This window comes from Nicotiana tomentosiformis, chromosome 2 (assembly GCF_000390325.3).
Source record: "Nicotiana tomentosiformis chromosome 2, ASM39032v3, whole genome shotgun sequence".
Classification (NCBI taxonomy): domain Eukaryota; kingdom Viridiplantae; phylum Streptophyta; class Magnoliopsida; order Solanales; family Solanaceae; genus Nicotiana; species Nicotiana tomentosiformis.
This window is the reverse complement of record NC_090813.1, coordinates 175,027,855-175,054,011: the sequence shown is the minus strand read 5'-3', so window position 1 is coordinate 175,054,011 and position 26,157 is coordinate 175,027,855. Positions and strand designations below refer to the sequence as shown.

General features: G+C 40.4%; 1 protein-coding gene across 4 annotated transcripts; it reads left to right on the top strand.

Moving 5' to 3' along the window:
• The first annotated feature begins 14,192 nt into the window (after positions 1-14,192).
• On the top strand, positions 14,193-24,650 carry LOC104091837 (uncharacterized). Of its 4 annotated transcripts, none has more exons than XM_070196343.1 (5): positions 14,193-14,475; positions 14,559-14,710; positions 23,517-23,661; positions 23,743-23,835; positions 23,916-24,650. In XM_070196343.1, exons 3-5 carry the CDS (start codon positions 23,548-23,550, stop codon positions 24,084-24,086), a joined length of 378 nt encoding a protein of 125 aa, XP_070052444.1. In that variant the 5' UTR covers positions 14,193-14,475; positions 14,559-14,710; positions 23,517-23,547; the 3' UTR covers positions 24,087-24,650. The 4 variants fall into 4 exon arrangements, 3 of the variants coding, with proteins under 3 accessions (XP_070052444.1, XP_070052443.1, XP_033510876.2); XM_070196342.1 differs by having other exon boundaries at positions 14,230-14,475; positions 14,562-14,710; XR_011414398.1 differs by lacking the exons at positions 23,517-23,661; positions 23,743-23,835; positions 23,916-24,650 and adding an exon at positions 22,915-23,023 and having other exon boundaries at positions 14,231-14,475; positions 14,562-14,811.
• Positions 24,651-26,157: the final 1,507 nt, after the last annotated feature.

Below are 26,157 nucleotides of genomic sequence, written 5' to 3'. Positions count from 1 at the left end.
AGAAGGGAGCCACAGTTGCGCATCCGCAGATACGGAGTGATGGTCGCAGAAGCGGTATGGGCGGCCTGGGCAAAAGTCGCAGATGTAGAAGTCGAACCGCAGGAGCGGGCTCGTAGGTACATCCCAATGCTCGCAGATGCGGTCCCATCCATTTAAGTCATTTTCGCACTTCCGATTGATTTCCTGCAGGTGCGGTTGAAGGCTCACAGAAGTAAATTTACTGGGTAGAAAAAAAAAGATTTCGAGGGTTGATTTCCCATTTCGATTTTGGGAGTTGGAGAACTCGGTGTGAGGCGATTCTTCGAGATTTCTTCAAGGAGATTGTTGGGGTAAGTGGTTCTAACTTGGATTGGGCTATATTTCATGAATCTATTGCTATTTTCATCTTTTAATTAGGGATTTGAGTTGGAAAATTGGGGGAAAATGGTAGAAACTTCATAGGCTAGAATTTCGGGTTTTGGAAGGTGATTTGATGTCGGATTCGAGTAATTCTTGTACGGTTAGACTCGTGAGTGAATGGGTGTTCGTATTTTGTGACTTTTGTCGGAATTCAAGGCGTGGGCCCGGGTTGAGCCTATTTCGGATTTTGGCTTATATTAATTATACCGTACTGCTTGTGGCTAGATTCGGGGTGTGTGGAGATTGATTCGAGGGCCAAAGGTATTATGGAGAAGGATTTTGCGCAGTTTGAGGTAAGTAACAGTTTTAAATCTGGTCCTGAGGGTATGAAACCCCAGATTATTGGATTGTGTGAATATTTTGGAGGTGACGCACATGCTAGGTAACGGGCGTGTGAGCATGCACCGTAGGAATTGGGACTTGGTCCATTCCGTGAAACTGTAAAGTTGAATAACTTGTTGCTAGTTATATGCTCTCCATATGTTATAGAAATTTGACTGCAAATCATGTTAGAAATCATGCTTAGGCTATGTGATGGTATTGTTGGGACCCGCAGAGGTCGCGTACTTGTTGAATTACTTGCTAGTTGTTGTGTTGTACTCCGTCATGGTTTTACTTGCGTATCATATCTCAGCCTCTTCTTTATTCTTGTTGTTACATTATGTTATCTTTGTTTGGGCTAATCTTTGTGATTTCCGAGAGCCCGAGAGACTAGATAGGTTGATGACTAAATAAGGCTGAGGGCCTGTCTGTAAGGTATTGATACTATGGCATGTGAGTTGTCCGTGCAGCACGTGCGTTGTCCGTGCGGTTCCACATATTGATACTATAGCACTGAGTTGTCCGTGCGAATATAGCGCTTGGGCTTAAAGGAGCCCCTCCGGAGTCTGCACACCCCCAGTGAGCGTAGGTACCTATTGAGTGTGAGTACTGAGGGCTGAGAGCCAAGTGATTTGAGTGATTGTTGCCCTGAGAGGCTGTACTTTCTTTTTCATTTGTTGAGACACCTAGTTGCTATTTGTCATTGTTGTGAAATTCATGAAATATCCTTTATCTGGATTACCTGAACTTTAACTGTATAAAACTGATTAGACTTAAACTGCCGGATGTGAAAGCATGTCTATTCTTTGCTGGAATTATTGAAAATAAACTGTAATCGTATAGCTCATCACTGCTTCTCAGTTCCTTATTTATTTCTATTACTTGCTGAGTTGGTTGTACTCATGCTACACCCTTCACTTCATGTACAGATCCAGGTGTGTTTGATCAGGGAGGTCGTTGAATTCATGTGCGATCGAGTACCGGAGACTCCAAGTTAGCTACTGGCGTCCGCAGACCTTGTCTCTCCTTCTATGTTTTCTTTCTTTCCTGTATTGATACTTAGACACTGTTTTATTAGACTGGATATCTAGATGCTCATGACTTGGTAACACCCCGATGTTTAGGGCTATCTTTCCGCATTTTATTTTGAATTCAACTCCGGTTTTTGTAAAACATTCTAGTATGAAAAAGCTTTGAATTATCCTTTTTATGAAATATTAAAGTATTTTGAAAGGTTGGCTTGCCTAGTACCACCGATAGGCGCCATCACGACAGGTTGGAGTTTTGGGTCGTGACAAGCTGGTATCAGAGCCTAGGTTACATAGGTCTTACGAGTCATGAGCAGGTTTAGTAGAGTCTTGAGGATCCGTACGGAGACGTTAGTACTTATCTTCGAGAGGCTGCCGAACCCTTAGGAAATTTCACATTCTTGAATTCTTGTCATGCGAATCTTTTGATTCTGGTAACTAAATTTCTATTGTTCTAATTCTATCACAGATGGTGAGGATGCGTACTACGGGGCAGGATGGACACCCACCAGTACCACCAGTCAGGGCCGAGAGAGGCCGAGGTCATGGTAGAGGCCGCGGTAGGGGAAGAGGTACAGCAGCTAGGGCAGCACTTGCAAATCTGCCAGTTGCCCTAATTGAGGAGCAGGCTTCAGTTGTGGACGAGCCTGTAGGGCCAACTCAGGAACCACCTGTGCCTATTGTGATTCCAGGCCTTCAGGAGGCCTTAGCTCATATCGTGACCGCGTGTATCAGTCTTTCTCAGGCGGTCTCAGTTCCGGCCGCAGTATCCACTTCTCAGGCTGGGGGAGGTGCTCAGACTCCCGCCGCCCGCACACCAGAGCAGGTGGTACAGGGACTCCAGACAGCAGGGACACCACCAATCCATCCAGTTGAAGCTGCTCAGGACAATGTAGTTCATGTCATGCCTGATGATAGGCAGCGTAGATTGGAGAGGTTTGGGAGACTCCAGCCTCCATCTTTCAGTGGTACTGAGGGAGAGGATGCACAAGGCTTCTTGGACAGGTGTCAGAGGATACTCCGTACAACAGTTATTCTAGAGACCAGTGGGGTCTCTTTCACTACTTTTCAGTTCTCTGGGGTTGCCTTCAGTTGGTGGGAGGCTTACGAGAGGCGTAGGCCAGTCGGCGCAGCACCCCTTACATAGCAGCATTTCTCCAGTCTATTCCTGGAGAAGTTCATGCCACAGTCCCGCAGAGAGGAGCTGCGTAAGCAGTTAGAGCAGCTTCGTCAGTGTGATACGTCCGTGATGCAGTATGAGATGAGATTTTCAGAGTTGGCCCGTCATGCTATCTGGTTGGTTCCCACAGACAGGGAGAGGATCAGGAGGTTCATAGATGGCCTCACTTTTCAGCTGCGATTGCTTATGACTAGAGAGAGAGTGTCGGGTGCTACTTTTGACGAGGTTGTTGACATTGCTCATCAGATTGAGATGGTTCGTAGCCAGGAACGGGTTGAAAGGGAGGCTAAGAGGCCTTGTGGGCAGGGTGCATTCAGCGGTGTTCCTTCTGGGGGCAGTTCCACCACGGTAGGGGTCGTCCTTTCAGACATGCTCAGACGGCTCGTCCAATTCACCGTGGTGCAATATTTGGCCACGGATCACACAGTCATCAGCAGGGCCAGTCGTCGTTCAGTGCAATACCGGCGTAGAGTTCTCACCATGCCTCGTCAACTAAGGTTTCCACAGGTAGTTCCTTTGGGCATCAGGAGCAGCAGTTCCGTCAGATGAGGGGTTCTTACCATGAGATTTACTCAACTGATGGAACCAACACCAGCGGCTCCACCACCCGTCCAGCCAGCTCGAGGTAGGGCTCAGTCAGCTAGGGGTCGCCCGAGAGGGGGAGGCCGATCAGGGGGTGGCCAGGCCTGTTTCTATGCTCTTCCTACCATACCAGATACCATTGCTTCAGATGTTGTGATTACAGGTATTGTCTCAGTTTTCCACAGAGATGCCTCTGTATTATTTGACCCTGGTTCCACTTATTCATATGTGTCTTCGTATTTCACTCATTTTCTGGATATGCCCCGTGAGTCTCTAGTTTCATTTGTTCATGTATCTACTCCGGTGGGCGATATTATTATTGTGGACCGTGTATATCGCTTATGTGTGGTGACTATTGGGGGTCTAAGGACCATAGTAGATCTTTTGCTTCTTAGTATGGTTGATTTTGATGTGATATTGGGTATGGACCGTGTATATCGCTTAGATTGTCACACTAAGACCGTCACGTTAGCGATGTCGGGGTTGCTGCGAGTTGAGTGGAGTAGTTCTACAGACTATGTTCGCAGTAGAGTGATTTCATACTTGAAGGCTTAGCGGATGGTTGAGAAGGGTTGTCTATCCTATTTGGATTTTGTGAGGGATGTTAGTGCAGAGGTCCCTGCTATTGATTCTGTTCCTGTGGCGTGTGATTTCCCGGATGTGTTTCCTGCAGACCTGCCGGGCATGCTGCCTGACAGGGACATTGACTTCGGTATTGATTTGGTGCCGAGCACTCAGCCCATTTCTATTCCACCGTATCGTATGGCACCGGCGAAGTTAAAGATGTTGAAGGAACAGCTTCAGGAACTCCTTGATAAGGGGTTTATTCGGCCTGGCGTGTCACCTTGGGGTGCACTAGTTCTATTTGTAATGAAGAAGAATGGTACTATAAGGATGTGCATTGATTACAGGCATTTGACAAGGTCACAGTCAAGAAAGAGTATCCTTTACCACATATTGATGATCTATTTGACCAACTTCAGGGAGTGAGGGTATTCTCCAAGATTGATTTGAGGTCAGGGTATCACCAGTTGAAGATTCGGAATTTGAATATTCTTAAGACAACTTTCAGGACCTGATATGGCCATTGTGAGTTCCTTGTGATGTCTTTTGGGCTGACCAACGCCCCAGTAGCGTTCATGCATTTGATGAACAGTGTGTTTCAGTCTTATCTTGACTTATTCATTATTGTATTCATTGATGTCATCCTGGTGTACTCTCATAGCCAGGAGGAGCATGCTCAGCATCTGAGGATTATGTTACAGCGATTGAGGGAGGAGAAGCTTTATGCAAAGTTCTCCAAGTGTGAGTTTTGGCTTTGTTCAGTGGCGTTCTTGGGGCACGTGGTGTCTATGGAGGGTATTCAGGTGGATCAGAAGAAGATAGAGGCGGTGCAGAGTTGGCCCAGACCGTCCTCAGCCACGGAGATTCAGAGCATTCTTGGGTTGGCGGGCTATTACCATCGCTTGGTGGAGGGTTTCTCGTCTATTGCATCGCCCTTGACCAAATTGACCCAAAAGGGTTCTCCATTCAGGTGGTCGGATGAGTGCAAGGAGAGCTTTCAAAAGCTCAAGACTGCTTTGACCACGGCTCCAGTTCTAGTTCTTCCATCAGCTTCTAGTTCTTACACGGTGTATTGTGATGCCTCGCAGATCGGTATTGGGTGTGTTCTGATGTAGGAGGGTAGAGTGATTGCTTATGCATCGCGCCAGTTGAAGCCTCATGAGAAGAAATATCATGTCCATGACCTTGAGTTAGCAGTTATTGTTCACGCCTTGAAGATTTGGCGGCACTATTTGTACGGTGTCCATTGTGAGATTTAAACTGATCATCGGAGTTTGCAGCATCTGTTCAAATAGAAGGATCTTAACTTGCGTCAACGGAGGTGGTTGGAGCTTCTTAAGGACTATGATATCACCATTTTATACCATCCTGGGAAGGCCAATGTGGTGGCCGATGCCTTGAGTCACCGGGCGGAGAGTTTGGGGAGATTAACATATCTTCCAAATGCAGAGAGGCCATTGGCATTGGATGTTCAGGTCTTAGCCAGCCAGTTTGTTAGATTGGATGTTTCTGAGCCGAGTCGAGTATTGTTAGTGTGATGACCCCCATCTGCTTGTCCTTAAGGACACGGTCTAGCACAGTGATGCTAAGAATGTCACTATTGGGGTTGATGGTGCATTGAGCATGCAGGGCAGGCTATGTGTGCCCAATGTAGATGGTTTGTGAGAATTGATTCTCCAGGAGGCTCACAATTTGAGGTATTCTATTCACCCGGGTGCCGTAAAGATGTATCAGGACTTGAGACAATATTACTGGTGGAGGAGAATGAAGAAAGACATAGTGGAGTATGTAGCTCGGTGCCTAAATTGCCAGCAGGTGAAGTATGAGCATCAGCGACCAGGTGGGTTGCTTCAGAAGTTAGAGATTCCGGAGTGGAAATGGGAGCGGATCACTATGGATTTCGTTGTTGGGCTTCCACAGACTCAGCGGAAGTTTGATGCAGTTTGGGTGATTGTGGATAGGTTGACCAAGTCAGATCATTTCATTCCTGTGATGACTACGTATTCTTCTGAGTAGCTAGCTCAGGTGTATATCCGCAAAATCGTCAGGCTTCATGGCGTACCTGTATCTATCATCTCTGACCGGGGTACGCAGTTTACATCACAGTTCTAGGGGGCCGTGCATCATGAGTTGGGGACTCGAGTGGAGTTGAGCACAACATTTCACCCTCGGACGGACAGACAATCCAAGCGCACTATTAAGATATTAGAGGATATGCTCTGTGCGTGTGTGATGGAGTTTGGGGGATTCGTGGGATCAGTTCTTCCCATTAGCGGAGTTTGCCTACAACAATAGTTATCAGTCGAGCATCTAGATGGCACTGTATGAGGCTTTGTATGGTAGGCGGTGTAGGTCTCCGGTGGGTTGGTTCGAGCCGGGTGAGGCTAGATTATTGGGTAAAAACGTGGTTCAGGATGCTCTAGAGAAGGTTAAGGTGATTCAGGATAGACTACGCACAGCCCAGTCCAGACAGAAGAGTTATGTGGATCGGAAGGTTCGCGATGTTGCATTCATGGTCGGGTAGCGGGTTTTGCTCCGGGTGTCACCCATGAAGGGTGTTATGAGGTTCGGGAAGAAGGTCAAGCTGAGCCCGAGGTTTATCGGCCCATTTGAGATATTGCGACGTGTTGGGGAAGTTCTTTATGAGCTTGCCTTGCCTCCCAGTCTAGAAAGAGTTCATCCAGTATTCCATGTTTCTATGCTCCGAAAGTATCACGGCGATCCGTCTCACGTGTTGGATTTCGGGCTCAGTCCAGTTGGACAAGGATTTATCTTATGTTGAGGAGCCGGTGGTGATCTTGGATAGGTAGATCCGAAAGTCGAGGTCAAAGAATATTGCTTCTGTGAAGGTTTAGTGGAGGGGCCAGCCGGTCGAGGAGGCGACTTGGGAGACCGAGCATGATATGCGCAGCCGTTATCCTCATATTTTCACCACTTCAGGTATGTCTCTATGCTCGTTCGAGGATGAATGATTGTTTTAAGAGAGGGAGGATGTAACGACCCGGTCGGTTATTTTGAGTGTATTAGCCCCGATCCCCTATTTACTGCTTTCCCCGTATCTGTTTCTACTTATGTGACTTGCCAGGAGGTCTTGTTTTTGGTTTCGAAGTGTTTTGGGACACTTATTCCTTAAAGCGAAAGCTTAAGTCTTAGGATTTTGACCGTAGTCGGAATTGTGTGAAGACGACTCCAGAATGGAGTTCTATCGGTTCCGGTAGCTTCGTTTGGTGATTTTGGACTTAGGAGCGTGTCCGGACTGTAAATTTGAGGTCTGTAGCTAATTACGGCTTGAAATTGCAAAAGTCAAATTTTTGAAAAGTTTGACCGGTGGGTTGACTTTTTGATATTGGGGTCGGATTCTGATTTTGAATGTTGGAGTAGGTCCATAATGTTGAATATGACTTGTGTGCAAAATTTGAGGTCAATCGGACGTGGTTTGATTGGTTTCGACATCGATTGTAGATATTTGAAGTTTCAAGTTCATTAAGTTTGGATTGGAGGGTGATTCGTGTTTTTGCTGTTCTTTGATGTGATTTGAAGGCTCGACTAAGTTTGTATGGTGTTTTAGGACTTGTGGGTATGTTTGGTTGAGGTCCTGGAGGCCTCAGGTTGATTTCGGGTGCTTAGCGGATGAAATATTGAACTTATGCAATTGTCGAAGCTTTGCTGGTTTCGGGTGTTTCGCACCTACGGTGGGGAGACTGCAGGTGCGGGATCGCACGTGCGATGTGAAAGGGCGCAAGTTCGCTTTTGGTCAAGAAGGTTTGCGAGCGCAGGTGCGAGAAGAGAGCCGCAGTTGCGCATCCGCAGATGCAGAGTGATGGTCGCATGAGCGGTATGTCGGCCACGGCAAGGGTCGTAGATGCGGAAGTCAAACCGCAGGAGCGGGCTCGCATGTGCGTCCCAATGCTCGCAGATGCAGTCCCAGCCATTTAAGTCATTTTCGCACCTGCAATTGATTTCCCGCAGGTGCGGTACCGCAGGTGCAGTTGAAGGCTTGCAAATACGAGTTTACTAGGCAGAAAAATAAGATTTCGAGGGTTGGTTTCCCATTTCGATTGTGGGAGTTGGAGAACTCGGTGTAAGGCAATATTTCGAGATTTCTTCAAGGAGATTGTTGGGGTAAGTGGTTGTAACTCGGAGTGGGCTATATTTCATGAATCTATTGCTATTTTCATCATCTAATTTGATTTGGAAAATTGGGGGAAAATGGTAGAAACTTCATAGGCTATAATTTCGAGTTTTGGAAGGTGATTTGAGGTCGGATTCGAATAATTTTTGTACGGTTAGACTCGTGAGTGAATGGGTGTTCGTATTTTGTGACTTTTTTTGGAATTCGAGGCGTGGGCCCGGGGGCCGGGTTGAGCCTATTTCGGATTTTGGCTTACAATTTCATATTTTCTTGTGGAATTGATTCTTTTAGTATATATTAATTATATCGTACTGCTTGTGACTAGATTCAGGGTGTGTAGAGATTGATTCGAGGGGAAAAGGCATTGCGGAGTAGGATTTTATGCTGTTTGAGGTAAGTAATAGTTTTAAATATAAAACCCCGGATTATTGGATTATGTGAGTATTTTGGAGGTGACGCACATGCTAGGTGACGGGAGAGTGGGCGTGCACCGTAGGAATTGGGACTTGGTGCATTCTGTGAAACTGTAAAGTTGAATAACTTATTGCTAGCTATATGCTCTCCCTGTGTTATAGAAATTTTTCGGCAAATCATGTTAAAAATCATGCTTAGGCTATGTGATGGTACTGTTGGGACCCGTAGAGGTCGCGTACTTGTGGAATTACTTGTTAATTGTTGTCTTGTACTCAGTCATGGTTTTACTTGCATATCATATCTCAGCCTCTTCTTGATTCTTGTTGATACACTATCTTATATTTGTTTGGGCCGATCTTTGTGATTTCCGAGAGCCCGAGAGACTAGAGAGGTTGATGACTGAGTGAGGCCGAGGGCCTGTCTGTGAGGTATTGATACTATGGCACGTTAGTTGTCTGTGCAGCACGTGAGTTGTCCGTACGGTTCCACATATTGATACTATAGCACGTGAGTTGTCCATGCGGTTATAGCTCTTGGGCTGAAAGGAGCCCCTCTGGAGTCTGCACACCCCCAGTGAGCGCAGATACCTATTGAGTGTGAGTACTGAGGGCTTAGAGTCGCGTGTTTTGAGTTGTTGTGACGAGTTGAGTGACTGTTGCCCTGAGAGGTTGTACTTGCTTTTTCATTTGTTGATGCACTTAGTTGTTATTTTTCATTGTTGTGAAATTCCTGAAAATCCTATATCTGGATTAACTGAACTTTAACTGTATAAAACTGATTGGACTTAAACTGCCGGATGTGAGAGCATGTCTATTCTTTGGTGGAATTATTGAAAATGAACTGTAATTGTATAGCTCGTCACTGCTTCTCAGTTCCTTATTTATTTTTGTTACTTGCTGAGTTGGTTGTACTCATACTACACCTTGTACTTTATGTGCAGATCCAGGTGTGTTTGATCAAGGAGGTCGTTGAGTTCATGCGCGATCGAGTACCGGAGACTACGACGTAGTTGTCGGGGCTAGACCTTGTCTCTCCTTCTATGTTTTCTTTCTTTCCTGTATTGATACTTAGACAATGTTTTTATTAGACTGGATATCTAGATGCTCATGACATGGTGACACCCCGATGTTTGGGGCTATCTTTCCGAATTTTATTTTGAATTCAACTCCGATTTTTGTAAAAATTTCTATTATGAAAAAGCTTTGAATTATCCTTTTTATGAATATTGAAGTATTTTGAAAGGTCGGCTTGCCTAGTACCATCGATAGGTGCCATCACGACTTGGAGTTTTGGGTCGTGACACGCAGAAACTAGTACGTTTTTCATCTCAGTTCCTTCTACTTTTTTGCTTTGCATCTCTTATTCTTTTGTCACCCACTGGGGGGGGGGGGGGACAAACACCCAAAGGTGTACCCCTTTGACTCTTTATTTTTTTATTCGTTAAATTTGTTTTCTTTTTCTTCCGTATTTTATTCAATTTTGCTCCAAATCTCTTTATTTTTACAACGCTTCATTTCTACACAGTTAAAATATAATATTAAGTATAAAGTAATATAATTAATACTCAATAAACGATTAAAATTATTAGAATATGAGGCAACCATAGTTAAATATATGCATTTTTGGCCGAACATCACTTGTATATATGGACTCGTATTCAAATGGGTAATCTGAAATTTTTGACTTTTGTTGGGCTACGAGAGGTGGTCCCAGTTTGACTATTTGGAATTTGATAAAAATTAAATCTTTGTTACTTGGAATCGATTTTTATAACCATATTTGATGTTATAGAGTTATGTTTGACTATATTCAAGTCGTTTGGAGGTCGATTTGCATGAGAGGGCTTCTTGGAGTATTGTTTACGCGCTTCGAGGTAAGTAGCATGTCTAAACTTGATTTGAAAGTATTTTTTCCTTACTATGATATTTGAGATATGATGAGGGGTGACGCACGTGCTAAGTGACGGGCATATGTGCGTACACTAGGGCTATTCATGATTCGGGTAGACGTTAGGCTATTATGTGCCTTGTTTGTCTAGCATGCCTTGTTATATCCATATTTTCTGTACTTGCATGACTACATGAGCTCATATTCATGCTAAAAATCATGTCTAGGTTATGTGCTTATTGTTTGAGATTTGATAGGGTTATTCTTGCTATTTTGAGTTATTTGCCTTAATTGTAGTCATACTCTCAGTCATGATGCTATATCCGTGTATTATATTATTGTCTTTGTGTATTGTTTATATATTATCTCACATACTGTTGATGCCCTTATTTGTGTCATACGAGTTTGAGCTGAGTAGTATGAGATGGAATAATTGAGATTTGAACGGTTGATGACTCAACTTGGGCCATAGAGCCAATTTTGTATTTGTTATGAGGTGAATCATGCCAGAAACCATATTGGGCTGAGTGATATTGATTGTGAGTGACGCATGCACCAGGCCCTATATTTGGCTATGCGATATTGATTATTGACTTAGATCTGATCAGTGCTTGGGCAAGGACCCGCCCTTCCAGAGTCAGGTATTAACCGTGGGCACACGCACAGAGTCACATATGTGCTTGGGTGAGAGATTGTGTCATGCACCCATAGAGTGATGAGTGTAGTAGTTGTTGAGCACGAGGGTCCAAGGACAATTGTGACAGGCACTACCCATGTGCTGAGATATGGCATACTTGATTAGTTAAACTGCGATATTGTTGATTCTAGTATGTTTACATGTTATGCAGGTAGCATATTGTGATTCTTCCCTTTTGTTTGTTAGTACTAGTTGTCCTTATTTAGTGTGTTGGACTTGGAATCACTGTTAAATTGATAACACCATATTTAGACGACTTTTGTGAAAGAAATCATGCTTTAACTGCTATTCTTAAAAAGTGTGCCTATTTTCCTGCTATTTGTGAAAATGCTGAAGTTAATATTGCTTGAATTACTTTTCTTTACTGTTATTATTCTGTATTGTTGTTATCGGTTATTGGTATTTAATGTTGGATAATGGCCAAGCTCGTCGCTGCTTTCAGCCCATGATTTGGCTTGTTACTTATTGAGTACATGTGGTCGCTTGTACTCATACTATACTCTGGACTTTATGTACATATCTAGGTACTGTCGAGAGAGGTGATTGTTAGCTAGAGGCACCAATATCAGTTCTTGGAGATTCAAGGTAGCTAATGTTTTCGTTTGCATTCCTTGAAGTCCCCTTCTGATTAGTTAATGTTGCCACTCATCTATCTTTCACAAAGTTTTGTATTTTGCATTATACTCTGAACTTAAATTTCATAGTACTCATGTACTCGCTGACACCAGATCATGGTATGCACTACAAGAATATTGACTTTTAGCGACCAAATTCTAACGAAGGGAATTGAATCCGGTCGTTATAAGTGTATTTATAACGACCAATTTTTTTTCCGGTCGTCAAAATCAATTTTTAGTGTAATATTAAAGAAAGGATAATTTTTTATCTTTAAAAAACATAAAATCCAGACGTTAAATATAAAATATTGGGCGCTAATTTTTTCCCTCTTTTTTTGCAACTCACATTCAACCCACGCACCCCCTCAACCCCCCCCCCCCCCCCCCCGCAAAAAAAAGAAAAGAAAAAGGGTATATCTTTATATTGTTACTTAAAGAGCAGAGACCTAGTATCTCAGAATATGCGTATAAGTTGTTGAAGGAATGACTGAAAATTATCTTATTTTTTCATAAGAAGTTGTTGAAAGAATCTCTTAAAATTATGTTTGTGTTTATACCAAGTATAGTGTGCTGCCAAATTTGCATTTTAGTTGTTGAAGGAATGTCTAAATCAGTCCATCAGAGCCTTATTCATGATAGGATTTACTGGAAATCATTGAAAATTTCTTTAATCCTTGTTCCATAAATTCATTAGAGCTGATTCTAAAGCATCTCTACGGAGTTATTGAAGGGTTCTTTATAAGAATTAATTATTTTTGTGGTTTTAAATTGGGCATTTTTTTATATTATCGTCTCTCTCTATATTTTTCAAATACTGGATTGCATCTTATAATTACATATGATCCAAACTTATAATTACATGTAGGTTTTATGACATTGCTGATGAATTCGCAGAAGTTAGTTCTTTATTTTCATTGAATATTGCCTCGTTATAGGTCAATTATGTGTATTCTTTTTGTAGAGCATATGATTTTTTGGAATTGGGTTTGATTGCATATTATTATTGGAACAAAAGGTTTCTCACTATTTGGTAGTGATTGTATTGTAAAATTTTCGTGTGAAATAAGAATTTGCTAACTTTATCCTTAATTAAACTTTCTGAGTATATTGGGAAGAAATACATGATTCTCTTTTTCTACCCACTAGACTTCACATTTGTTTGCCCGACATATTAGCTTGTATCCTAAAATCACTCAACTGCTACTTTTACTTTCTTATAATGAAGTTGAACTGATTCCGATTATTTCTTAATGTATTTTTTCGCTATTATCTATTCCTGCTACTGTAGAGATCACTGCTTTCAGTGATCATTATGAAGAATTTCAGAAGGTGAACACATAAATATTGGGTGTCTCCGTAGACAGTGTGGTAGGTCTTTCTTTCCTTCAAAAATTTCTTCTAAAATAATTGGTTAATTACTTTTTGTTTTGTGCATATGATATGTTTGCACCTATGTGATATAGTAGTGTAAATGCCACTTTCAATAGATTACCTTTAGATGAGTTAGGATACCTAAATGATCTGTGCCTTGTTAGATTATGCTGCTGCTCTTCTACAGCCCGTTTAACTTATTAAAAAAGGCCCTTTTCACTTGTTTTGAACTTTGTTCTATTTTGTCTTAGATGAAGAAGTGGGTAGCTCTAGTGTTGAGCACCCTCCACTTCCAACCAAGAGGTTGTGAGTTCGAGTCACCCCAAGAACAAGGTGGGGAGTTCTTGGAGGGAGGGATGTCGAGGGTCTATCGGAAACTGCCTCTCTACCCCATGATAGGGGTAAGGTGTGCGTACACACTACCCTCCCCAGACCCCACTGGTAAGATTATACTGGGTTGTTGTAACTTTCTGCTTAATTATATTATATTATCTAGAGACAAAAAAAAATTATTTTTTTGGATTTGGCATACTCAGTATTTGTCTTTCTATATGATCAAAAGGATAATGATAGTTCTGTTAGGATACTTGTAAGATTAAAAAGGTTACGCCTGCAATAAGATCATTTATATTAGCTCCACCTTACCAAAGCAATCAAATCATGGCCAAATTCCCTGTTTCCTCATCTCTTGATGGACTTACTTCATATGAAGGCATTCCCACATTGTATGAATTAATTGGAGTAGTTCGTTTTCTAGATTTTCTTGTTTTTAGCTATCTCCTTTTTGACTTTCTAGTTCTTCTCTTATTATATTGTAAAAGAATCGAACAAGTATGTAGAGCTCACCATGATCACCTTTGTTTTCTATACTATAAAGCAAATGGTGATTTCAATTAGATGCTCTTTAGTTTTGGCCGTTAGGCACTAGTTCTGCCATTTTCCATTCTCATTATCTAGTCATTTATGATCGATCAATTTGAAAGCTGAAAAATATTTAGTTTTGTCTTTGCTGTAAAGAAACATTCTTTTTACTTTATTTAGTATAATGCTTTGGGTTGTGCTAGTGTAAGGGAAAAGCTTTAGATCTTTGGGTTCGGTAAAGGTAAATGCTGAACAGAGACTCCCGATTAGAAATAGTAAAAATCGTAATGCAGCGGCTTCTTATCTGAATGAGCTAGCTCAGAATACGAATCTTGCACCTCCTGGTTTTGATCCACTAGAAGATGATGTTTCCCTCCCTCAAGAAGTTGAAGTGATGCAAGACACTCAAAGAAGCAAAATAAGTATTTTTCTGTCTCAGCTTGTAATATCTTTTTGCTGTTATTGGACTTGCCCTTTTTTATGATTAACTCAAATTGGAAATTAGCAGGTCCATGTGAATCTGAAAAGGCAAAAAAGTGAGAGAAAAGAACAGATGTAAAAATGTTCTAGGACTCAAAGTTGGAGAAAAGTTGAGCGTCACTCTCTACCACAATCGAGCTGTTGGGAAGCATTCAGCCACATTTGTGAGACACTTAGGTATATTAGTTCATGATCGTAATATTATGTGTCCATTGCGCGTACACTCGTGGGCGGATATCGAAGAATATAAGTTGGACCACATGTGGGAAACTGTTACTGTAAGAATTTAAAGTATTACTTTAATTTGTTCTTTTGCCTTTTTCTTTTCTTCTTTCACAAATGAAAAGAAAAATAATTTTGAACCTTATAATCTTACATAATAATCATGTTAAATCATTGAGTTTTGGTTTAAGCGTAATAAAAAGAAAATATATTTTAGAGCCGCTAATGTTGCAGCATACAGATACTTCCAGAATAAAGGTTTGATGTTCGCCTCTTCATGCTTGCTGCTAGAAAAGAATTTGTGTAACAATCCAGCCGGCCGTTTCGTAAGTTATAGCCCCGTTTCCCCCATTTCTATTTTCTTTATGCTCTTAAGTTATATTATGATATACCGGGTTAGTTGGTTCGGGTCCGGAGTGGTTTCGGAGTGGAATGAGACACTTAGTCTCTAAAATAGAAATTTAAGTTGAAAGTTTGATCGGAGAGTTGACTTTTTGATATCGGGGCCAGAATCCGATTCTGAAAATTAAAATACCTCCATTATGTCATTTATAACTTATGTGCAAAATTTGATGTCAATCGGACTTGATTTGCTAGGTTTCAGCATCGAATATAGAATATTCCGACGTCGTTTCTTTGAGAATAAGTGGTATCACATTAAGAAAATGAGTTCCAAATTAATATTTGATTGAATAATTAGATCTTTATTGAAATTTCGGAGCCATACCAAAAAAAATCGTCGAATTCGGACATCGTATGAGAGAGTTATGCTCATTTCCATATCGGAAAAGATTTTCCGTCGCCGCGAGTGCCCAGGGTAGCGTGGGGCACTAGCCCTGGCGCTGGAATATTTAAGGGTACTGAAAATAGCGCCACAGGCAGCGTCGCACGCTATCTGTGACGCTCGAAAACGTCAGAGGTTCTATAAAAGGTCTTTTGGCCATTTTTGACATAAAAATAGTTGGGGAGCTCGGTTTGGGCGATTTTCAGAGGCGAACTTCACAAATTGGACTGGGTTAAGTGATTTTAACTTGATTTGGTCCGTTATTCATGAATCCAACATTATTTTCAGCACTTATTTCATGATTTGGGGGATTAGAATAGAAATGTTTCAAAAATTGATTTGAGGGTTTGAAGGCCGAATCGGAGTCGGAATTTAGAAAATTTTATATGGTTGGACTCGTGGTTAGATGGGCGTTCATATTTTGTAACTTTTGTTGGGTTCCGAGACATGAGTCCCACTGTTGATTTTTGAGTTAATTTTGGATTTATTTGTGAAATTTAGTATTTTCATATGGAACTGATTCCTACACCTCGTGTTGATTGTATCGAATTATTTTGACTAAGATTTGAGGCGTTTGGAGGCCGAATCGCGAGGAAAAGGCTTATTGGAATAAAGAATTGCTCGGATTGAGGTAAGTAACGATTGTAAATCTAGTCCTGAGGGTACAAAACACCGAATTGTGTATCATTCTACTATTTTTAGTGACGCATAAGCTAGGTGATGGGCGTATGGGCGTGCACTATTGGGGATTGTGACTTGGTCCATCCCGTAGCAACAGTAAAGTTGCATACTTTGTTGAAACTATATGATACTTATATGTTTTAGAAAGAGTTTCTGTAAATTGGGCTGAATGCCATGTTTGTGCCTTGCGCCAGTGGTGTTTGGACCCTTAGGTTTTTTTTTCTTACTATTCTCTCATGATTTTCGATTGAAAAATCTATACTCAGTCATGTTTATACTTGTTTACCGCATAACTCAGTTTTATGACTCTATTTTGATGCATATAAATATTTTGGGACGAATGCTCTGTTTTACTGAAATGCCCGAGGGGCTTGAGAGGTTTATGACTGAGTGAGGCCGAGGGCCTGATTTGTAAGAATATTTATGGGATCGGGCTGTACGCTGCAATATGTTGATATCGGCCGAGGGCCTGATTGTGAGGATGAGTGTGGATCGGGGCTGTCCGCCTGCAACATACTTTATTATTATAGCACGCGAGCTGTCTGTGCAGCACATGAGTTGTCCGTATAGATTATAGCACTTGGGCTGAAGGAGCCCCTCCGGAGTCCGTACACACCCCCAGTGAGCGCAGGTACCTACTGAGTGCGAGTGCCGAGTCCCGAGTGCTGAGTGACTGGGAGGCATGAGTGATTGTGAGGTATGCCCGAGTGGCAAGAGTGATGGTGAGGTATGCCAGAGTGGCCCGAGTGATTGTGAGGTTTGCCCGAGGGGCTGTATATGAGTGATGTTTTGCCCGAGGGACTGTTTATAATCTCATCATTTTTGCTCACCTTTGCATTCTTCCTCTGTTTGAAAACTGTTGAAAAATATCTTTAAATGATTTTTACTGGAACTGGGTTTAAACGAGATATTTTGATTCAAACCCTGATTTTAAAAGCATGTGGTATTTTACTGAGATTTCCTGATATGAACATTATATGCTTTATTGCTCGTCACTACTACTCAGTTTTTATTTATTGTTGTTACTTACTGAGTTGGCGTACTCACGCTACTCCCTGCACCTTGTGTGCAGATCCAGGTGTTGCTGGACATGGTAGCGGTTGTTGATTATTTTGGTTGTAGATTTTTTCGGGGATAGCAAGGTAGTTGTTTGGTGACCGCGGCCCCTGCTCTTCCCCTCTTATCTTTCTTTAGTTGTATTTAGCTATTTTTCAGGTGAGTTAACCCTTATATTATTAGACAGATTGTAGTAGATGCTCATGACTAGTGACACCCTGATGTCGGGCTTTTCCTTCCGCATTTGTGATTTGATTTGAACTCCTTTGTGAAGGTTTTTATGTTAAATGGCACTGAAATTATCTTTGAAATGAAAATATTGATTTGTTTTGGAAATGAGTCGGCTTGCCTAGTTCCACGATAGGCGCCATCACGACAGGGGTTTGTTTGGGTCGTGACAGATTGGTATCAGAGCCTAGGTTACATAGGTCTCACGAGTCATGAGCGGATTTAGTAGAGTCTTCCTGAACGGTACAGAGACGTCTGTACTTATCTTTGAGAGGTTACAGAAGCCTTAGGAAAAATTTTACTTTCTTGTATTCTATCGTGCGAAATTTATTCAGCTTGAAACATAACTCTTTGAATTCCTTCCACGCATTCGTATGCGCACATGAGCACTCGGTATCAGTTGTGCATCGCCGGCTTGTGATTCTATGAACGAGGTTCGAGATGTGTATTATGTATTTTGGTGATGGGCTAGTCTGGAGGACTTGAGGCCAGGTTTAAATTGTAGTTTTGGCTCGGTAGCTTCAGTTGTAACCTGTACATTTGGACTCATATGTCCGGTAATGCCCCTACGAGTGGAATTCGTGGCTCGATAAGCGGTGGAATGGCTTTGTGATGAGTATGATGTAACTGCGGGATGTGTTAAGACGATTTGAATGTGACGAGAAGTGTTTCCTTGAAATGTAAAGGAAGGACATTGGGCGCTTGATTTTCGTTTTGATGTGACGTAGGTCTCGAGTGTGAATGTTTTGAAGGATCTTTCACGTTGTTAAATTTTGGGGCAAACTAAATTCTCATGTTTTGTTAATGAGTTTGGACTCAAGAAGAGTAAGTGATTATGTAGTAATTGTGGCTGCGAATGGGTATTTTTGATGTTGATGGCTCGAGAAAGATGATCTTCGAAGAGACTTAGAGTCGTAACATTTTATTGGTTCAGGTGCGACAGAGATACATTTTGATTTGATGCAGCAGTTGGTTAGCAAAGTATGAGGGAAGACATGACAGGAAGTGTTTCGCGGTGGTTGAAGTACTAGCAAGTCAAGTAGGAGAATTAGAGGTTGAGAAGTTTCTTAAAAGAGATGATTTAACCGAAGTAAGAGTGGCAGATTAGCATATAAATTCACTAGTAGGGTAGTCGCGCGCCTTGAGAAAGTGTAGAATAGTTTGGAATCGTGTCAGTATGTGAATCGGCCTGCAGACTCTATTTGGAGTGATGATTAGTGTACAAAGGAAAATTGAATATGGCAGAAAGGAGTGTGTTTGAAATGAATAAAGGCGTGAAAATCTGATTATCATGTCAGGTGCAATATGACTTGAGTTCGGAAGGTATTGTTGACATATAGTTGATGTCAATAGGGAAAGTGTATACTTATACAAATGGTGGGCGAGCATTAACTCAGGAGAATTTATGGATTTAGTGATCGTTGCACTCAGTGTAGTGTCATTGGAAGATGTCGGTAAGGAATTCCACATGTGGGTTATCTCCTGTGTGCAGCTAGCAGTGGCGTGATGTTGATGAAGCTTTTGTGAGGAATATTACTTGCTACCCGGTAGGAGGTCGCGTGTGTGATTTTGGTTGGAGATTCAGAATGTTCATAAAAGGCTTAATAAAAGAGTTCGAGAAGTCTGGCAGGTTAACGGTGAGAGACCTTGGTAATTGAGAAGGCGAAATTCTTACAGATTCTAATTTTATATAATTATATGTTAAGGCTAAGTTGGGGAGTCTGCTATTGACGAGTTGATTGCACGGTTATGGGTCATATTAGTTTCTGTTCGGGGTATACTGGTGAATCAGTTATGACTTGCAGAGGTCGAGATCGAGGATGACTCGGGTAAAGGAATTTCTGGACACAAGTTGTATTACACTCTATGATTATAGGAGGACCATAAAATAATTGAATGGTTATTCACAGAGAATGTAGTGTACATGGAGCGGGAATTTGCTCGGTTGCGTAGGAGTATGGGTTACTCTTTATTCCGTTGGGTGTTGGTGTGCTAATGGGGCACAGGTCGTTTTGGTCCGTTTGGTCGGTTAATTCGAAATTTGAGTAGAGTGGATGACTCTCGATAATGGTTCCAATGGATTCAAGATTTATAAATATGGCCAGAAAATTGGGAGTTGCATTGAATGGTGTTGAGACTCGTGGCATCTTATATCATTGTGAATTATGCATTTCAGTATCAAGAAGGTGAAGGAAACAGTTTTAGGTTCACATAAAAAGGGAATTCAGCGGCTTATAAGCCTTAGGGCGGTGTGATTCTATGCTAGAGTTTGTGGGGTAAGTTTTAGTTAAGGATAATAGTGTTCTAACAAGGAAAACGTAGCAATTTGAAGGCAATTTAGAAAGAACTTGGAGAAATAGGACAGCTTGGTTATGTGCGAATGGATTTCAAGTGTTCATGATGGGTTCTACCATGGTTTGAACCGAATATTTTCTACTGATGTACGAAACATGTTGTGCGTTATGATTTCCTCCTAGAAAGAAGCAACAAAGATGTTTCTGACTAATAAGGTATGTAATTTTTTACTGACTCAGAGTTGATAAGGGAATTCTTATGCTTGTCACATGATGGCATAATAAATGTGGTGTGTTGTGCGGCAATATGATTTACATGTACAAGGTCATAGTTCAGTTTTGAAGGGAAGGACATAAATTCTTAGGCAGCATAAACGGTTTCTGATGACCGGGTAAATGATATTACTATCTGGTATAGCTTAATGAGAGTGTACATTTCAGAAGGGGCAGTGTGTTTTGATTTATGGGTACTTCGCTGGTATTGCGGCACTCTCTTGGTTGATCGACTGTTGATATTCAATTTTTTGCCAGGTGGCACGGAAGAATTTTTAAAGTATTTCTCATAGGATGATTATGTATGAGAGAGGTGTTAGGCATTCAGGCAGTGGAGGTGGAATCAAATATGGTGATTCATGTGTTCTATGGAATTAGAGATTGGGAGCTCTCAGGAGCAAATTGTTTCATGGTTGTGGACTGTGAAGTTGTGGCTGGAGCTAGCCAGATGATAGAAGGTGTTATAATTCCGTCATTGTGGACTTTCGGAGGTTGTTTATCTATTGGTGGCTGACCATAGTTGATTTGGGGGCCATTGGTAGGCCCAATTAGGATATGTATTCTACACCGAGCCGGATTGATTGGCTCCATACTGCTATTGTTGAAGGATGTGCCATTCGGTTGATGTGAAGCTTTTCGTGTTCTGAAATGATCTGTGAGTTACTCTTCTATGCTACGAGGAGTTGTGGTTCGTTGGTCATATGCACATATGATGCGGTTCTAATGTGGCCTTATAGCAGAATTTGAGCGAGAATAGTATTGGATATTGCTTGGTTAATGACATATTGGTTATGTTCTTTCGGGTTTTATGTGGCATGGTGTCGTTTGCTTCTCCGCGGTTATGGTAATGCACTTTGGGTACTTGAAGTCAAATTGCGCATGGTTATTGATTTTAGCAGGGTGGCTTGAGGTGCTTCATATGGACCAGTATTTGGATAGGGTCGCGTATTGCAGCAGAGTTATGTGGAAATATAATCCATCATGTAACATTCATGCGTTATGGTTCTGTGGTGTGTGATGGGTTCTTAGCATTGCGTCGGGGTGGTACTCGTCGAGCTTGCAGAACGGTTCTCCTGTTTGGGTCATTGTTACGATTTGGTACATTTGGAATGTTGTTATCTGGTGCATGAATTGCACGGGTTATGGCTTTAGATTGTATTGATGTGTCATGTCACTAGAGTGGTCGTGTTGGATGAGACGAGGTCATTGGGCCTAGAATGGATGGTATGAGATTTGATTGGGATAATTGGGAGGATAATATCGGAAGTCGGCTTTGAAATTGGCTATAGTTCTTGTAGAAGGAATGGGAGCTCCATGACCTGTTGGTCTAATGAATGGTTATAAATTCAGTGTATTTCTTTCATCATCGGTAGAGTACGAAGGTTTTAGAACGAGGTTTTGTTTAATATGAGGTTTATTACCAGCACTGGGTTGATTTGAGTCGATACTGTAATTTGAAATCATTGCTTCGAGCATTCGAGCTATGCGATATTTGAATTTGAGTATTTGAGTTATGGTTACGGCTTTTGGTACAGCTTATTCAGATTTATACGGTATGTAGATGCGAACCTCTGATCTTATAGGAAATTTTGGATGTTGGAAATTTGATTCGAAGGCTTGTGGGCTAGGTTGAATAGAGAAATTTCAGTTATGTTGTGCTATCAGACCTGTATGGGATAGGGTGACGTGAGATCACCTTCGGTATGTGCATGGGAAAGTTACACAGCCATTTCTTGGCTTTTGGAACAACTCTCAGCACGTTCGAGGACGAACGTATGCTTAAGTGGGGAAGGATGTAATAACCCGGCCGGTCGTTTCGAGAGTTATAGCCCTATTTTTCCCATTTCTGTTTCCTTTATGCTCTTAAGCTATATTAAGATATAGTTTGGGCTTGGGCTGAAGGAGCCGCTCCGGAGTCTGTACACACCCCCAGTGAGCGCAGGTACCTACTGAGTGCGAGTATCGAGTGCCGAGCGTTGAGTGACTGGGAGGCATGAGTGATTGTGAGGTATGCCCGAGTGGCAAGAGTGATGGTGAGGTATGCCTGAGTGGCACGAGTGACTGTGAGGTTTGCCCGAGGGGCTATATATGAGTGATGTTTTGCCCGAGGGGCTGTTTTCATTATTTTTGCTCACATTTGCATTTTTCCTCTGTTTGAAAACTGTTGAAAAATATCTTTAACTGATTTTTACTGGAACTGGGTTTAAACGAGATATTTTGATTCAAACCTTGATTTTAAAAGCATGTGGTATTTTACTGAGATTTTATGATATAAACGTTATATGCTTTATTGCTCGTCACCACTGCTCAGTTTTTATTTATTGTTGTTATTTACTGAGATGGCGTACTCACGTTACTCTCTGCACCTTGTGTGCAGATCCAGATGTAGCTGGACACGGTAGCGGTTGTTGATTATTTTGGTTGCAGATTTTCTCGGGGATAGCAAGGTAGTTGCTTGGCGACCGTATCCCCTGCTCTTCTCCCTCTTATCTTCCTCTAGTTGTATTTAGCTATTTTTCAGGCTGAGTTAGCTTTGATATTATTAGACAGATTATAGTAGATGCTCATGACTAGTGACAACCCGATGTCGGGCTTTTCCTTCCGCACTTTTATTTTGATTTGAACTCCTTTATGAAGGTTTTTATGTTAAATAACATTGAAATTATCTTTGAAATTAAAATATCGGTTTGTTTTGGAAATGAGTCGGCTTGCCTAGTTTCACGATAGGCGCCATCACGACAGGGGTTTGTTTGGGTCGTTACAATTTGACTTTTTAGTTTTAATTTTTTTGATTGCTGTTAATTTTAATAATAGTAATAAAAGTTTGATTGGGACATCTACAGCATGAGATCGCCAGGAATGGAGGCATGGCCTCCTTAAGGTGTATTGCTGCTTTGCGACATAAGATTTCGGTTTATATGCCATTTGAAGATTTCTGCTTTGGTTGAAGTTAGGTCGCTAAGATTTTGTGTTAAAAGAAATAAGGAAGAACGAAATCAAGATAGGCAAAGGAAGCTCTTTTGCAGCGTAAAAAACTAAAGTAAATGTTTGGGAGGTTTTATCTCCATCCAGGCATAAGGTCTATTTTGTTTCTTCTTTAATATTTGGATACAGTAATTTGAAGTTGTTGGCATCGTTTCTGGCATGTATGGCTACAGCCAGAATACTAGTATTATAGTTTAATTCTTTCATATAACATTCAAAAGAAAATAATTATTATTTAAAAGATGAAAGATTTCATCTTAAAGTGTTTTGGTTCTAACAATTAATTTGTCACTAGTAACGCTCAATGTTTAATTTAATATTGTTGGTTTAATTTTTCTTTTTTGTTTAGTTAAAACTCATTGAGTTTTATGTTTGATGATATTCTTAAAATATTATAGGAAAAATTTGATAGTGCTGACGTAAATGATCAAAGAGATCATGTCTTGAAACATATGAGAAGGTTATGGAACAATTGGAGAGGATCATTGCACATGATTGTGAAATCTAAGCCATTGCGCGACGTTCTAAAGGATGTGCCAGAGGGGGTCGATAAGAGTGATTGGGAATGGTTGGTCAAGGAGCACTTCTTATCTGAAAAGTTTAAGGTATGACTTCATAACAATTTATAGCATCTTAGTTTTTTTTAAGCGGCAGATCACACCTTCTATGTTCTGTTGTTATTATAGAAAAAAAGTACAAGAAACTCAATGAATAGGTCTAAGTTGATTATGCCTCATCGTACTGGCAGCAAGCCTATCAGAGAGATTATTTATGAACTGGTATGTAAATCGTGCTATTGTGTTAAGAAACCCTATCTTTGTTTAAATGATTTGTTTGACTTGTTTATTTAAATGCGAAGGGAGGCAAAGATGGTAATCCACCAGATATGGCAACTGTTTTCTTTGAAACTCATAAGAAGGACGATAAACTTGCCGAACCTGAAACCAATGAAAAATATGTATGTTTATTGATAAATTTTATTTTACCCCTTCCTTTGACTAAAAGCATTGCATTATCTCAAAGCTTATAATTTTTTACGCCGAAATTCAAGAACTGGTACGATCTGAGCCGTCTCTTACAAACATTGAGGTTGTAGAAATGTGCTTTGGACCTCAATGCAAGAGTCATGTGATTGGGTTTGGAGGTGGAATAACCGCTAAGGAGTTGAAAGGTGGTAACTCCTCTAAGGATGTACTATCGGATGAGTTGAATGCAACTCGAGAAAAAAACCTATCACTAAAAAGATGCCTAGATAACTTAGAGAGTACAGTTGCACGACTTGCAAGTAAATTTTCTGGTCAACCTTTAGCAACACCATGTTCAAGTGAATCGGATACAGGCATCTGACAGGTTAGTAAACTTTTTACCAACCTTTTACAATTATCACATGTCATATTTATTTATTTAGCTAATCACCCTGCCACTTTCTACTGCCATATCTTTCTTTATATAAATTATAATTCCACTTATGATATGATGAGTATTTCTAAATCAAATGAATAAACAAAACTTTCTTCTATTTTTCATGTCAACAACTCATGTGCCTCGCTCTTTTTTGTTGAAGGATGAAATAAATAAATAACTGCTCTTCATGTCACCATCCTACTTCACTATGAAAGCCTTCTATATTTCTTAATCCTTTTTTCTTGATCACTTATAGAACTTATTTGTCCTTTGCTGAACTTTTCCCTTTTCTTTTGGGTTAAATCAACAAGATTATATGTTATTTTATCTAATTTTGATACTTTTCTACACTCAACAATGTGCTAAAAAAATTCTGTAAATATTTTGCATAGACAATGAGCTTATTTCAAGTATCCAGAGAATTCTAATTCATTGGCATATTAGTGGATAGCAGTCAACTAGTCAGATACCTTTGCTCCTGAATTTCTGCGGAGATCTCTATTTTGTTCTTTAGAAGTATAATTTTTTTGTATGCTTTAGCATATTATTTTATTAATACTATATAAAAAATTAGTAGCAACTACTTCTAGGTACAAAAAAAAAAAAATGGCAATGTCTCTACCATATGCAGTTGCGCCATTTTTCATTTTCCTTTTCGACTCTTTGTTGATATTGACAAGTGTTAGATAGTCTCATTCAAGATACAAATATATAGAACAGTAGTAGGAAAAAGATGACAGAAATTTTATAAATTAGTTTTTTTGGTATTTTTTTTCAATATAATTATGAGTACTGATATGTTTTGTTTGCTTTTTAAGATTCCTTTTTTAGGAATTTGTCTTTTCATTGTTGTTGTGTGCCCCCTCCCCCTCTTTGGTAATAGGAGAAAAAGAAAAAAGTGTCAACAAAAGCACACCATTAGTGGAGATGGTGCTTGACTGTAGTTTAGCTTTTTGGGACTTTCCAGTCACGGTTATTTGAATTCCAAGAAATCTCTTATCATTTATATTTATAATGGCCAAGCTTGATTTATTTACTTCAATTGTTCAATCAACATACTGATTAAATTTATTCATTTATTTTTCAAATAAAGTAGCTAGAGAAGTTTTTACTAAACTGACATGAACTTATCTTTTAGCAGATAAAAAATTTGAAGTATGAAGACGTCATTGAAAAAAGTGCAAAGCAAGTTGATGCATAATAGATTTTACGGATAGCTTTCTTAGCGGTTGTGTAGGGATGTTATCATTTGTACATATGATACTATTTCATTATCTCTTTTAGGAGTTGATTGTGAGAAAGTCATTCAGTTTAGATGGGTATTGTGTTATTTTTTTTAGTTCTTTCTAATTAACATATTAATTTTATTTGAATACATATTGATTACTTATTATTTTTTCTGATGCGTGTGTGAAAGTATATGGAATAATGAATATTATTGTCCAAACACCGGAAAAATTATGATATTATCTAATTGTATTTATTAAACTTTCATATTAGCAACGACTGAATTATTAAATAGGTATTAGCAAAAACAAATTTGGTCATTAAAAATACTATTGTTAAAAGTAACATAAAATTAACGAAGGGGAATTTTGGTCTCTAAAAGTAATTATAATAATCAAATTTGTGGTTGCTTTTAAAGAGCTTTAATGACCGGATGACAAATCAACGAAGGGAAAATTCGGTCACAAAAA